Source organism: Neophocaena asiaeorientalis, unplaced genomic scaffold (genome assembly GCF_003031525.2).
Source record: "Neophocaena asiaeorientalis asiaeorientalis breed wild unplaced genomic scaffold, Neophocaena_asiaeorientalis_V1.1 scaffold65, whole genome shotgun sequence".
Classification (NCBI taxonomy): Eukaryota; Metazoa; Chordata; class Mammalia; order Artiodactyla; family Phocoenidae; genus Neophocaena; species Neophocaena asiaeorientalis.
This window is the reverse complement of record NW_020173215.1, coordinates 6,313,531-6,328,628: the sequence shown is the minus strand read 5'-3', so window position 1 is coordinate 6,328,628 and position 15,098 is coordinate 6,313,531. Positions and strand designations below refer to the sequence as shown.

At 35.0% G+C, this 15,098-nt stretch overlaps 1 protein-coding gene across 1 annotated transcript in view; it reads right to left on the bottom strand.

Annotated features, from left to right (window-relative positions):
* The window catches only part of INTU (inturned planar cell polarity protein), a 74,336-nt gene that overhangs the window by 35,292 nt on the left and 23,946 nt on the right, over positions 1 to 15,098 (bottom strand). Inside the window, exons 3-5 of the mRNA XM_024745036.1 lie at positions 13,927 to 14,012; positions 5,275 to 5,478; positions 856 to 974 (exon numbers count right to left, since the gene is read on the bottom strand). Of these exons, the coding sequence (XP_024600804.1) occupies positions 856 to 974; positions 5,275 to 5,478; positions 13,927 to 14,012 (409 nt within the window). The remainder of the gene's footprint in view (positions 1 to 855; positions 975 to 5,274; positions 5,479 to 13,926; positions 14,013 to 15,098) is intronic.

The following is a 15,098-nucleotide window of genomic DNA, read 5'->3' as shown; positions in this document are numbered from 1 at the left end:
ATTTCAATCAGAAGATGGGAAAAGAAAAATTAAAGCCTAGAAAATCCAATTTGGTATTCTATCAATAATAAGGAGCTCTTAAAGTTTGAGATAAACTTTTTTGGTAAAGTCTAAAATTGTTGAAATATTAAGGAAGAAAGATGGTTTATAATCTATAGATTTATTTTATGAAATAAAGCAAAAACAAAACTCAATAAACTTTGAGCCCCCCTTTTCCATAAGTTAACTATAATATTTCAAAGTCAAGACTTGATAAATGAACATGGAATGGGATGTGTGGCTCTATAATCGACTTTCACAAAGTTATTTAACACCAGTTTGCTTATCCATCACTGAGGGAACTTGCACAGATGATACTGCCTTCTGAATACTCTTCCTAAAGCGTATGTGTATTGTGTGTTTTCTATCATTGTTCTAAGAACAGAACAAAATATTTTGAACTATCTGAAAAATTCAGTATTCAGTCATCCTTATCAACCACAAAGCTATTGTCAAGCAAGTTAATAATCAAGATAAAGTCATAAAAAAGCCCAAACTCATCATAATGCTGTGCTTAAGAGAGACCGCCTTCATGAAGAAATTCTAAAGTAGAGTCATTAATCCAAGTTTGTGAAAGTCCAAAACATCCAGATCTACAGCTGTTCTCAGAACTTACATTTTAAATAGATGATTAGTAGAAATAACCTAGGTGAGAAACAAAATATCTGCAGATATCATATCTGCCATATAAATATTTACATTATAGATACAAATATATTCGTATAATAGATACCTGTATTAGTATTTTGTTTGTCAGAATTAAGGTAAAGAACTTGGGAGAAAGAGAATTAAAGCTAAATAAAAATCAATTATTACCTAGTAACTTGTGTCCCAGTTACATTTTCCAACATGTCACAGAGTGTGAGAAATATCCCTCTCACACTTTTAAGTTTCTGAGATGCATCAGATACTGGATAATGATATAGGATTTCCTGCTGTTAAATAAAAAGAAATAGAAATGTCAATTCCCCCCAAATTTTCCAACCGTTATATTTTTCATGGCAAGTTCAGACTTCAAATTAAGGAAAAAATAAAAAGATTCCTTTCAGCTTCAGTGGGAGGTTTATTCAAACATAAGGAGAGGAGTATGCCTGGAATTTTAACACATTACCTAGTATTTAAAATACCACATTTGAAAATAAGTTAGAGACTGTTAAAATTAGTCATGATACATGTACTGAGTAGGATAGTGATTAGTTGGAATAATTACAACTAATTGCAAACAATGTCTCAAACATTAATCTCCCTTTACAACAAATTAAAATATTTATATTTCGTTATATAGATATTCTTATCTCCTGTGGTTGCATGTGCACACAGACACCACATGTAAATTTTAGGAGTCTTTAAGATAAGCTTCATCTTTGGTGAAACCATTAAATCTTTATTTAAACACAAGACAAGACTGCAATTAAACTTACAGAGTGAGAATACAAAATTAAATTAAAGTCATGCAGATAGGAAGAAAGAAGTATTATGATATTATAAAATCTTCTGTTTAAATTTGAAATCGTTTGCCCACCACAAATTAATCTGTATTCAAACTTTAAAAGAGAGACATTTTAAATTATGGAAAATACTAAATCCATAAGATTATTCACAAAATGCTTAATAGTTTCCTATTTTCACGAAGAGTATATTCCCAGGAAACACACAGTTTTTAAAAAATTTCATTTTTATAAATTGCAAAATCAAGATGTGCATTGCTAGTACTTTTACATGACGGATTGAATCATTCTCTGATTCACTTTTTTGCTATTACTTAAAGCAACATGCTATTTTTCTCACAAGACAAATTAAAAGCAGGCAAAATTAAAATTTCTAGATAGAAACCATAGAGAATTCAGAGTAATTTCCAGTTATGCTACTTAATAACAATATTCATAACTATTAACATAGCCATTATCGAAAGCCCAAACTCTTAAAATACTGTATCTTTTCTTTGGTTCTCTTTCTAAAGAGCATTCTACACTTTGCTTTGGTCTCTCTTTACACGAAATAATTATGTGACTTGGAGTCCATGCCTTCGCAACTTTTACATTAGGATAAAATATAAATAATAACAAACTGGACACACCTGTTTTTTATACTTATTAAACACATTCAGTATATGAAAATTGCTATGGAATTATGTGGCCAAATACAGTCTGCCTAACAACTCAAAATTTCTGTAATAATGTAAAAATATTATAAACCATTTTATCTCTAGAAATTAACTCAAACACCAGTGAAGATCTTCTGTTATGTCTACGTAATAAATTTAAACCTTAACTGGTAAATAAACGTACTGTATTTAGCCAAATACCAAATACCACTTTAAACAAATAACTATATAGTCTTTGATTCATTTTTTTTAAAATGTCCAAATCTTGTAACTTGAAGAAAACAAGCTGTTATTAAATATGTAACTCACATGAAAACAAAATGACCCTATGACATTTAATTGTAAAATAAGTAATACCGGAATACAAAGGTCATTTGAGAAAGTCTCTACTCCAACCTCTGCTGTGACCAGCCCAGAAAGCCTCACAATGCAAGACCTGGCAAGCTCTACAGTTCCTACCCAATTTAATTAGCTGTATTTTAAAGCACTCGTTAGTAGCATGCATTTGCAGCAGTTTCCACTCTATTCAGTAAGAATAAAAAGCCTCTCCTAATTACAGTGTTGATACAGGGCTGTCGACAGACAGAAACCTGTTCATTAAAGAAATATCTACACACTTTCCCATGGAAAGAAAGGCAAGGATGACAAAAGGCCTCAGCACTATCCTACTCCAAGATGACCTTGGAAGATTCAGGATGCTACCATCCCAGAAATATGTTGTGTGTTCTATTTAATACATGGTTAAATTTCTTACTGTTCTAAAGATACAAAGGACTAGTAAAACGTGCAAGAAATTAGAATTATCAACTCTAGGTCTCCATGTATTTTTCAGAACACAGAAAATTATAAAAATATGTAGAAGTAAATCCCTTCCTTTCCAGTTCAATTATTGGCTAAATTATGACATATGAAGAAACAACACAAGGAAATACACCCTTTGGATAAAATGGGTTTGGCATTGAGAGTATAGGCTGCAAGGATTTCAAAAGGAAAGAAATGTAAACTAGGTAAAAACTTTTTAGATCTCCCTTCTGCTCAAAGCATTATGGTAAACTAGATGCTCTGAGACCCTTGTGCTGTAAAACAACTGGATTCATGGCCAAAACATACTTGTTAAACTGCTGGATATATAACAAGTAGAGAGGTTTCCAATGACATCTTCTCCATACCTTTCCAACCCCCTTCCCCAGCACAGCAAAGCAAGCTGGGGCCTCAGCTGGGAGTGGTGAGTAGTGGGCAGAAGGACAGAGGCAGGTTGTCTTGAGGGCTGATACCTACAGTGTCTTCAGTCAGGACACTGAGCATTGGGCCAGTGGCTAGGTAGGTGAGCTGGGCCTAGGACCACTGCATTAAACCTAGACCCTTTAGTGAGGCTTAAGTGTGCTATGTCAGTGATAGAAGCAGAAGAAGCAAATTCTATTTGAAGGAAGGCATTTCCCATTTAGAAACACAGGACTCCCAAAGATAAAATCAAGCAGTAAGTTTAGTCAATGATACCCAAGGAAATAACAAGGTAAGCCACAACAAGTCAGAGTCCCCATTAGGACTTAGAGATATTAGAATGGGAAGATATAGAATGAAGAAGAGCTATGTATGAGATGCTTAGAGAAATAAAGTATAGAATCACTAAGACAAGGAAACAACAGACTACTAGGAATAGCATAGCAGATTTGCATGTAGACTAGTTAAAAACTTTTCAGGAACTTCTAAAAATAAAAATAGGAATATTTAAGCAAACAAACAAAAAAACACTATGGAGAGGTTAAAAAACAGTTTGAACATACCAGAAGCAAGAAACTGAACAAAGAAAATAAAAGACAGATTCATTAAAAGAAATGACCAACAGTAGACTTATTAACAGCAATTGTAAGTCAGAAGACAAAGAAATACTATCTTCGAACAGATTAGAGAAAATAAGTTTCTACCTAGTTGGCATAAGTAATGCTATGTGTTGACTTCATCTTCTTCCTGGCCACACAGGAAGACTATATTTCTCACCTTCTTGCATTGGGAGAGACCATATAACTAGTTCTAGGCATTGGAACATGAGCAGAAGTGATGTTCCTACTTTTAAGCTAGGCCTCTGAAATGTCCCATGTGATATTGCATGCTTTCTGTCTTCTCTCACTGGCCAACTAGATGGAAAAGATCCAAGAGAGGACTCTGAAGTCCTTGGGAATAATGGAACCACTGAATGAAGGGCTCAAATCATTGAGCCATTTGACCAGGAACATGTACATTGAAAGGAGAAATAAATTTTTACTATGTTAAGCTACTGAGACATTAGGATTATTTGTTATAGCAACTGGCCTATTCTCACAATGTATAATTATAAAGCTACCTTTCAAGAAGGGGTGAAAAAGACATCAAATAAATAACAACAAAAAGAATTTACCACCAACAGATTTTCATTAAAAAGAGATGCCTAAAGTATATGTTTTAGGAAGAAGAAAAATGATCAAATAAGGTCAGCCTGAGATTTAAGAACAGTGAATAAAGAAAATGGCAAGCATATATGTAAATTTAAAGATGACTCATCTGTACGAAATACGATGTACAAAATATGCATTTTATGATATATAATTTATACAGTTTATAATGTATAAAATATGATAATAATAAGTAGTAGTACTAGTAGTATAATTAGGCCCAACTTGTGGAATTTTAAAAAATGATACCACTGAAATACTGATGACAATACCATGTAGGTGAAGAGGGGAAAATTGGAGTTAAGGTGTACTAAGGGCCTTGAATTATTTTGAAAAGGGGTTAAGATAGTATTTAACTTTAGAATCTGTTAAGAGAAATATCATGATAAAATTTTTAGAGTAATCACAAGAAAATAGAAATAAGAATATACAGCAAGAATAATAATGATGCAAGCAATCAAGTATAGTTTAAAAAATATCATGGAAAAAGCAATTCAAATAGAAATTTTTAAAGAAGGTAGGAGAAACAAATTCAAATATTTCAGTAATCTCTATAAATGGACTGATTGAGCTTGTCAATTTGAAGACTGCTGTGTGTAAGAGACATACCAAAAACATAAGACACAGAATGACTGAGAATCATTTGGAAGACTATAAAAAGGTCCTTACTTTTTTCCTTTGCACTTTTGAGCAGACACTCACCTCTTCCTTTGATGTTTCCGAGTCGAGCTGTAGTGTGAGATACATAACGATGTGAGGAGTGTTTAGAATATTCTGCTGGGTATCTTTGTCCTCTTCTCCCCATGGAAGTTTGATTAAATCACTTGTGTTTGACTGTGCCTTTTTCTGTCTTGGTTGAGTTGTTTGCTTTTTCACAGCATATGCATTTTCGAATGTCAGTTTCACCTTTAAAAAATTAAAACATGTTGATTTTTCAACAAGGGAAAATCAGCTGTGGTTTTCACAAAGGATCTGTACATGCACATTCACTCAGGTACGCACGGTATGCATAAAAATCATCCTAGAGTATGGGCTCCTTGATGGCAGGGACTGTGTATTCTACTTATATCTCCAGGTCCTAAGACAGTATCTGGCACATATTTGTACAAATATTTATTAAGAATATATAATTCTCTGTATATAAGTTCATTAGTTTAAACTTAATCATTTTATTCCAAGTACTGACAACAAATACAAGAAATGCCATGGAAAAACAAAAATTAGTATGATCTGATAGCATAATAGAGAGTAACATTACATTAAGAACGGTAATAGCACTGACTCATCTGGGGAAGGTAAAAGGAAGAGATTCAGGATTAAAAGCAACCTCATACAACCAGAATTAGCTCTCCTTTCAAGTGAGGTGATATTCAAATATTCTTCTCTTAGACATTCTTTGTGGTCCTTTGAAATGAAGGCTAAGGGCAGTAAAAACCATCAACATGCCAGATCTTGAACCATGACCCTAAGAAGACTATCTATCAGTTTTGTCAAGATAGTTTTAATTTCAATGGCCTGATGTCAAACAAGATTGGTAAGAGTCCAGAATGTGGCCATTTTCCAGTTGTTGAAAGGTAGCTTCCACTTCTCAATTAACTTTCCTTGAAAAAGGAGATATATGTCTAGATGCCAGCTGGCCAAAGATAACTTGCTTACTTCAAAGAAGCACCAGTGTGTATCTTGACTAAAAGAAGTTTTCACTAAATGTAGTTAATTTTGTGTAGCAAGGACATCATCACAAGCTATATAGGCACAAAATGTTCCTAATGTTTAAAGTCTTATCAGAATACAGATAAGTAAGACAGGACATTCTAACTGTAACAACCTATAAAATTTTAAATTTAGACATTAAAGTGCAATGACTCTTTAATTAGATTAAATTTTAAAAGTCAAAAAATAAATTCATGCTTGATCAAGAATAAAGAAGTCTGGTCAATATAGGATATTAAATTATCACACTGTACAACCTAAACATATATGATTTTTATTTGTCAATCAAACCTCAAAAAACTGGGGGAAAAAGGAAATGTCAATATTTAAAAGAAGATAAAATTGTTTGTATGCGGTAAGTTGCATTTTGAGAGGAAACATTTAAAAATTATTATCAAGACAATAATAAACAATACCTATTTTTAATAATTTATTAAAAGAGGTACTATTTTCAAGGCCAACTTTAACTATATGATAAATATGTTACTATCACTCCTTTAAAAAATGAGTCTTACATATTTATACATTTTTATCAAAAATGTTAAGCATATTATTTTAAAAAAATTCATTCATAATCCCATCAGCCCATCTAACTATTGTTAGTATTATACTGTAAAATAAATCTATCCTGATGAATAAAAGCTTTCAAATGAAGAAATATCTAGATTGCTTTTTTTGATTGGCAAAGAGTGACTATTTATGGTTGTATTCAATTTTGCTTATCTGTAGCTGTCTGGTGCTTCAGAGGCACTAAGTTATCTTTGTCTACCTAAAGTGAATTTAGTTAAATAAACATATTTTCTAAAATAAGTTTCTGGGACTTCCCTGGTGGTCCAGCGGTTAAGACTTCATGCTCCAAATGCAGGGGGCCCAGGTTCAATCCCTGGTCAGGGAACTAGATCCCACATGCAGTAACTAAGAGCCTGCATGCTGAAACTAGAAGATCCCGCATATCAACTAAAGATACCGCATGCCGCAACTAAAGATCCTGCGTGCTGTAACTAAGACCTGGTGCAGCCAGATAAATAAATAAATAAATAAAGTTTCAGATTTTATTTTATTAACGAGTAGAAAAGAGACATGAGGTCTAAATTCATCTATCTATCTATCTATCTATCTATATATATATATTCAGAGTTAAGATGAACCAGATCATGACTAGAGAGTAGGAAGAGAGAAGTTCCTCATGAAATTTTTCTGAGGCCAAATGATAATGTTTCTTTACAAAACATTTAATATTCCAAGCGGAAAATATCAACCTTTACTAATTTTTAATGTTTTCTGTAAACTTGATGTTGAAAAATGGGCCCTTGGTATTATTAGAACACTGTATCTAAAAAGGCTAATAGAACACTAGTATATTTGGGGGGGAAATATTAAGTAAGCTAAACAAAAACATAAAAAGTTAGAGATCCTATATGAGAACAATCAAGAGTTATCTGAAGAAAATTAATATAAGGATAAGGTGAGGAGAGATGAAGAGACACTGTTTCCAACATAATCTTAGAAATATGTGAAAAAGAATATTTGGTGTGAGGTTTTGACCCAAACAAGCAACATGGAAGCATTATATGGCCTGAAAGACTATGTTCTGAGGATGGCATCTGTTCTAGTGGGTAATGCTCAATATATGTATACATAAGTAAAAATATAAGCATAAGCATAAATATATTAAATCCTTGAACAAGGATCCAATGAAGTAAAAATGGCTTGGAGCTCAGGGGGTTCTTTCATTTGAGAAGGAGGATTTAGGAGTGTCCAGAAGAAAATATATGGGAGTCTTTGACGGTGTTCCTTGGGAATGTGAGAAATCTTTCGAATTGGGGGAAATCCCGAGTGCAGACTTTGTACCAATATAGAGGGGAGCTTTGAAGATTGTCCCCAGCACTGGGCTTTGGGGAGGAACTAGGTATATGAATGGAGTGGAGGGTGAGAAATCTGACTGTAGGAAGCAGATGAGTGACATCCTAGGGGAGCAGGTGTCACAGAGGCACTGCGTCGGCTGTGAGAGCTGTGCACCCCAGTGGTCCTCAGAGAAAGAAATATGTGTCCGAAGAGACAGAAGGGAGGGTATCTTCTCCAGCTGAGATTCTTGTGGGTGGAGAGGTCAAAAGATAGGGAATGACAAAAGGAAATGAGTTGGTAGACTTAAAATAAAAATTTACCAATTTTACTTTAGGCAGCAATGGCAACCTAAAATTTAAGACTGGTTTGCTATGCTTGGTGAAGAGCGACACACTTGAAAACTAACTTTAATGCTACACTTGGCAAACGTCAGAACTTCTTTTCTGTGGGGCAAGAACCTTTTCCCCTCAGCATGACAAAAACTCAAACAAATAAACTACAGAACCATCCACTAACATTCTTTAAGGAACTATCTTAGCCACCATTCTTCTAATTTAAGTAAAGTTGGCTCCATAATGCAAAGATAACTACACTTTAACAAGACATTCTGAAATGCTTACATGTTAAGTAGCCATAAATGTCAGGAAATCTGGTTGTCTTGATAAAATGATAAATGGGTAAGACAGACAACCAAATTAAGAGTTAAGTGCCATTTTTAAAAAGGGGTTGATATATGTAAATATTAAGGATATTATGCGTTTTATAGGAAAAAACTTTTATTAAGAAGCATCTGATATAAGATAGTTTATAGCTTCTTATAAAAAAAGGTTTTTATAAGAGTTCAAATGAAGGTTCTTATAAAGAGGGTTTTTCTGTTGGGTTTATATGAGGCTTCTTATAAAAAGTGTTTTCTGTTGTTCCTCCATGGACATTAACTGGTGACAAGTTTCATCATCTCCTGTCTCCCTCAAAAGGTTTTCTTATTTGTGCAATTTCCCCATCCTTTCTTTCCTCTGTCCCCCCACCCCCGACCCTGGCCCCTCAGTTCAGGAGCTGATATGTCTTACCTCAGGTCCAAGGATATGCTCTCTATAATTCACCACTGCCAAAATCTTGTTGCTTTAATTATATCCTCTCTCTACTCCCACCTCCAACCCACCCCACATGACAAGCAATGTCTCTTCAGCCTCTGCCAAACCAACCAACTGATCCTTTTTCCCCATTAGCTACCATGCCATCCTCTTCACACATGGGACCTGGGGAGGCTGTCAGAATCTGAAGCAGCTCCAGAGCCAGACCACACTCTCACTTCTGCCCCATGGTCTGCACTCTCTCACAACATCTTCGTTGCTCTCCATGTGTCTGATCTTTTCTCCTTTCTGGCAGATGCTCTGAATATTCCTTAGTGAAAACTCTGAAGGAATTGAGTCTACGTGGCTCAGCAAATTCTCTCTCCTCCATCCTCCTCTTTCGGGTGATCTCACAAGATTACTCAAGACAAAACTTGGAAGGCATCTTGGACTCCGCTCTCTCCTGCAGGAAGTACTGTCCTCTTTACTTCCCACATACTTTAAATCTAATCTACTCCTTTTCCTCCATATCCACAGCCAAGGCCTTTGCTCAGGCCTTCACCACTTCTCTTCTGAACTACTGGAAAGCTGACCACCTGGTTTCCCAACCTCCAGTCCCATCCAGAGGGATATATTCCTAAATGCAAATCTGATCACATCAGTCTTCTTCTTTAAAACATTGACATAGCTGGTTACTTCTGGGCTCTGAGAATAAAAAAAACACTTACAAATACTTTTTTAAAAATTTGCCTATTTCCTAATCTTTCCACAATATATATGAGCACCACTTTTTGTGGAACAAAGAAATAATAAAAATTAAAATATTCTACTCAAGTGTCATCTCCTTTAAGAAGCATTTTCTCCTCTCTCTGAGGCCTAAGAAGTACTTGAAAGCTGAGAGTCTAAGATGAATGTTCTGCAGGCTGATCTCCCAGAAAAGGAATTGGCTTCCTCCAAAGTTCCAGGAAACACGGTGATGGCCCAGGGCTTAATGCAATCAATCCCGGTCAACTGCAATGTTTGGACCCAAGTTTCCTGATCAAGCCAGGGGAGGGGATGGCATAACTGCATCATTATGTGCTTGTTGAATAAATGAGTGAACAGAGCTGTGACAACAGGTCAAGGTCACAAAGGTCAGTAATTAGAAAAGTACTTGCACCTTTGTTCCTGTCATTTTGAATTTTTAAAACATTTTTTTTAAACCCACAACATTTTATTCAAAAAATGATAAACCTACGGAAAGTTGCAAGAAGTGTACAATTATGCATATATTTCTCACGCAGTTTCAGCAATTTTTAACATTTTGCCACATTTGCTTCCTCCCTCTCTTCTCGCTTGTGTGACTCCCCTCTCCTTCCATCCTCACCCTCTCTCTCTATTTAAAAAAAATTTTTGCCTGAACTACCTGAGAATTATTTGCAGCTATTTTAACGCTTCATTGCTAAGTACTTTAGTCCATGTCTCCTAAGGATACAAAACCAAATACAATTATGATACTTAAGAATTTTAATATTAAACACAATACTATTCTCTAGTAAAGGCTGTATTCAAATTTCCCCAAATATCCCAATACAGCTGTTCCTAACTGCACTACAGGATCAATAAAGGATTAGTCACTGCATTTGGTTGTATCAAAGTCTGTATTCAGTTCTAGCTCTGAGTTAGTTCAGTCTGTCTTAGTCTAAAACAGTTGTCCAGCCTTTTTTTCTTTCATGACATTAACATTTTTGAAGAATCTAAGATAATTGTTTTGCAGAATCTTAAAACCTGGCTTCAAAAGAAATGATTTGGGCTCTTTGTGCCTCATGTAGTATATAGGCTTTGCCTCTGGATTTCATCCTGGTGTTCTGAAACTATTTATAACAGAACTTATTTAAAATTCAAACACAGAACTGTAGAGTTGGAATGGGGCTCAGAGATTTATTCTCTCAAATCCCCTCTGATTATAAATGAGGAAACTGAAACCCAGAAGAGTGTGGAAACTTGCTCAGAGCGAGGTTTAAAATAGAGATCTGCCCTCCTTCTCCTCAGTGACCTTTCTACCACATTATACTCTCCTCCAGGGCATCTTCTGTTGGATGACAAGAAGGCTTTCAGGCTATTTTTATACTCTAAGTTTAAAATGTTACTGTTGGCTATTTCCAAATTAAATGTTAAGTCTGCTAAGGTATTCTTTATAAACCAGCATTCCTCTCCCCTTATTGCTTGCATAAGGGTTTCAAATGCCTTAGATACAAACCAGGTAGAACAGCTTTTTCTGAGACAAGTCCACTGCAGTTAGTTCTGGCCCAACAAGAACAAGGGGATGCAGACACGAAGATCCACCCAGGTTGTATGTGAAATGGGAGTAACATGCTCTGGAGTCAGTTTCAGTTCTAGCTCTGAGTTATTAATTCTGCACCCTTGGACAAATCATTAACTCTCTCTCAGATTTTTTTTTCTCATATATAAAATAGGAATACAAATTATCAGATTCTTACAGATTGTTATGGGGAACAAATGAAATTATCAAAGGGAATGCTATTAGCAAAGCACTGACACACTTGATGGCACATACAAACACTAGTTCCCTTCCCAATTCTCAGGTTGTATATAGTCAAAATCCCCTTGAAATTGCAGTAGGAAGGCAAGGCCGTGCTGGGGTACAACATACTCTCTCAATAGGCTAATTCCAACTCACAACAGTTTTTCTTCCGTCTTTAAAACAAATTGCTGTTTCCTCATTTCTGCACAAGATGTAAGAATTGGCACTTAAGAGCCATGTTGTAAAAAAAAATATATAAAATAAATATAAATATATATACAAATACATATATTTGTGTGTGTGTGTGTGTGTGTGTGTGTGTGTGTGTGTGTGTATGTTTAAGCACAGAACCACATTTAATGCAGTTGTAAGGCAAACCAGGCAGACAGCAGATACACTGCTATTTCATGCTTAATGAGGACATGGAAATGGTGGATGAAATTGGTCCAAAAATATTTAAATCATTATTTCTTTTTCTTCTTTTTCTGCCAAGGTTGCATAGCTGAATTTACAAATGTTAATTAAATATAAGTATAATGTGACTCCACTGGAAACATAATTCTTTTTTTAAAGACAGAACAGATGTGGTTGAACTTTGGCAGTACTGACAGGACACCTGCCACTGACATAGGCAAGAAAGGAGGAGCCCTCATTTGGGGCCGATACGCAGCCAGTTTACTTGGGTGACACTGTTTCAGTCATTAAAATACTGTGATTCTTCATTACTGACTGGCAAGCAGCTGCTGTCTGGACCCCTTAAGGTGCCCTAGTACCTTGGCCCACCCCTGTTCCTCCCCTCATCTAGCAACTAAAGGGGATACCAGCACACCCTACTGAAGCACTATGTCCGCCTGATTGCTATTATTTCACACAGCACCCCACCTCCATCCCCATCTCTCTATCCACTCCTAGACATTGCTAGTCACTGGCTACCATAGTTATTCTAGCACTTTCATTTTGCATTTCTGAAGATAGCTAAATTTACAGAGCGTCTCTGTGTGTGTGTGTGTGTGTGTGTGTGTGTGTGTGTTAAGAGAAGGAAGTAATAAACATAACAGAAGTCTTTTTTCTTAGAAAACAAGAAATTTCATAATGGGTCCTATTATTTCAGAATCTCAAATCAGATGCAGATATGATTCTGATTTATCAGGCATTCTGTTCTTCATCCTGATCAATCTGAAACTTGCTTCATCCTCTCACTGCCTGATGGAGTCTCTAACCTGTCTAAAACATATCACCGTCCCTACCCCTCGAAAGAGAGAAACCCAATTCCTGATGATAACAAGAGCAGAACATTCTTAAACAGGAGGTATAGCATTTTAAAAATACATCTAATCGAGGATGGATCTAGAGACTGTCATACAGAGTGAAGTAAGTCAGAAAGAGAAAAACAAATATCGTATACTAACGCATGTATGTGAAACCTAGAAAAATGGTACAGATGAATCGGTTTGCAGGGCAGAAGTTGAGACACAGATGTAGAGAACAAACGTATGGAAACTGAGGGGGGAAAGTGGCAGGGGGTGGTGGTGGTGGTGTGATGAATTGGGAGATTGGGATTGACATGTATACACTGATGTGTATAAAACTGATGACTAATAAGAACCTGCTGTATAAAAAAATAAATAAAACTAAATTTAAAAAAACAAAACGAAAAAAGAAAAAATACATCTAATGACATAAAAATGTCATCTGTAATACAAAATGTCAATGCTTAGAGAATCAAAATAACTTATTATGAAAGAGATTTATTTTTACCTACAAGGAATGAAAAATAATTCATTAAGCTAAAAGCTCAGGAGTAAGGCTAAACTAGATAACAAAAAAGAAAAAAAATCAAGAAAATAGTATAGCTTTTAAAATAAACAAAACCACAATAAAAAACTTTATAGCAATTATGATTTTACTAAGTCAGAACATAGAAAATTCCATGACTATTTTAAATGGCTTTCCTAGGAATTGGATTTTCATCAGCAGGTATGGTACTTATAATGGCAAGTTGGTCATTATGTATGTTATTATTGTTCTTGTAGATATTTCTCTCTTTTTGGAACAATCTCTAAGAGCTAAAATTTTAGAAATATCCTAGCATGTTAAGTATAACTCGCCCATTATACATGACTATTTTCAGAATTTCATAAAAAGATAGCACAAACACTTATTTCATGTAATTCATCCTAAAACACAGAAAAAGAATGTCCACACCTGCATAGGTCCAGGAATGCAAGATAGAACTCTCTCTATGTTCTCAGAGGTCACATCTACATCGTTCACGGCAACAAGGACATCACCTGAAAACAGAATCACAATAAAAGACAGTTGTGTGAGTATCCAAAATGGAAAAAGATCTAGAATTGGAACATTATAAAGCATCTATTCTGATCTTCAAAGTACAATGGAAAATGTGGTACAGACATTCAGGGACTTGTTCAAGGTTATAAAGCTCATTAGTGGCAGAACTAATCTCCCACCCCACTCTTTCTTAAACTATAACACAGCCCAACATTGCACCATAACTTAATACAGCCTATGAATATTTAGAGAGATGAATATTCTCATTTTTGATACAATTGGGAGAATTACATAAACCCAAGGGACAAATGGAAAATTTGTAGCCAAATATTGCACTTAACAAAATTGAATCTAACCACTTAGACTCACAGTAAAAAAAATGCAGCTGACATTTTAATTAAATCCATGTGGTATATCATAACTCAATATGCTGCGCATTCACTGTTATTACTGATATGTGCCTACACACGTCTTTGTTTCAAAAGCCCCCAACCGCAATAAAACCTATAGCATGTTTCGGTAAAAAATCTCCTTTTCCATGGCTTTTCTTTAAATGTGTATATTATCAAATCAGGTGGCTTTAATAAAGATCAGTGTTAAAATGGAAATTTACTTTCACAACATAAAAGTAATACCTAAACACCAGTCAGTATATTAATAGAAATACACATACCAAGGTTATTTTTTTCTCCTCATTCCCATCATTAGGAAATTGATTAAATAATTCATACTCATCCATTCATTAGTTTATCCAACAAATACTTATTGAGCATCTGCTGTATGCCAGGCACTGTTCTAGGCACTGCAGATAGAGAATTGAACAAAACAGACAAAAAACTCTACTCACATGGAGCTTAATACTCTTTGGGGAAAACAGATAATAAATATATATTGATATATATAGACAAAATAGTGTTGGTAGACAATTCTCCATTGGTCTCTCATATTTTCGTATATCTTAAAAGCCAAGGCACTGAAAGTCTGTGTTCTGGATTATCTTTTCAAGATTGTCTGTATAGCGAACAGCTTTGGATGAGATAGTGTCTCCCTCCAGAGCAAACGTACAGTATAATAACAGCAAAAAA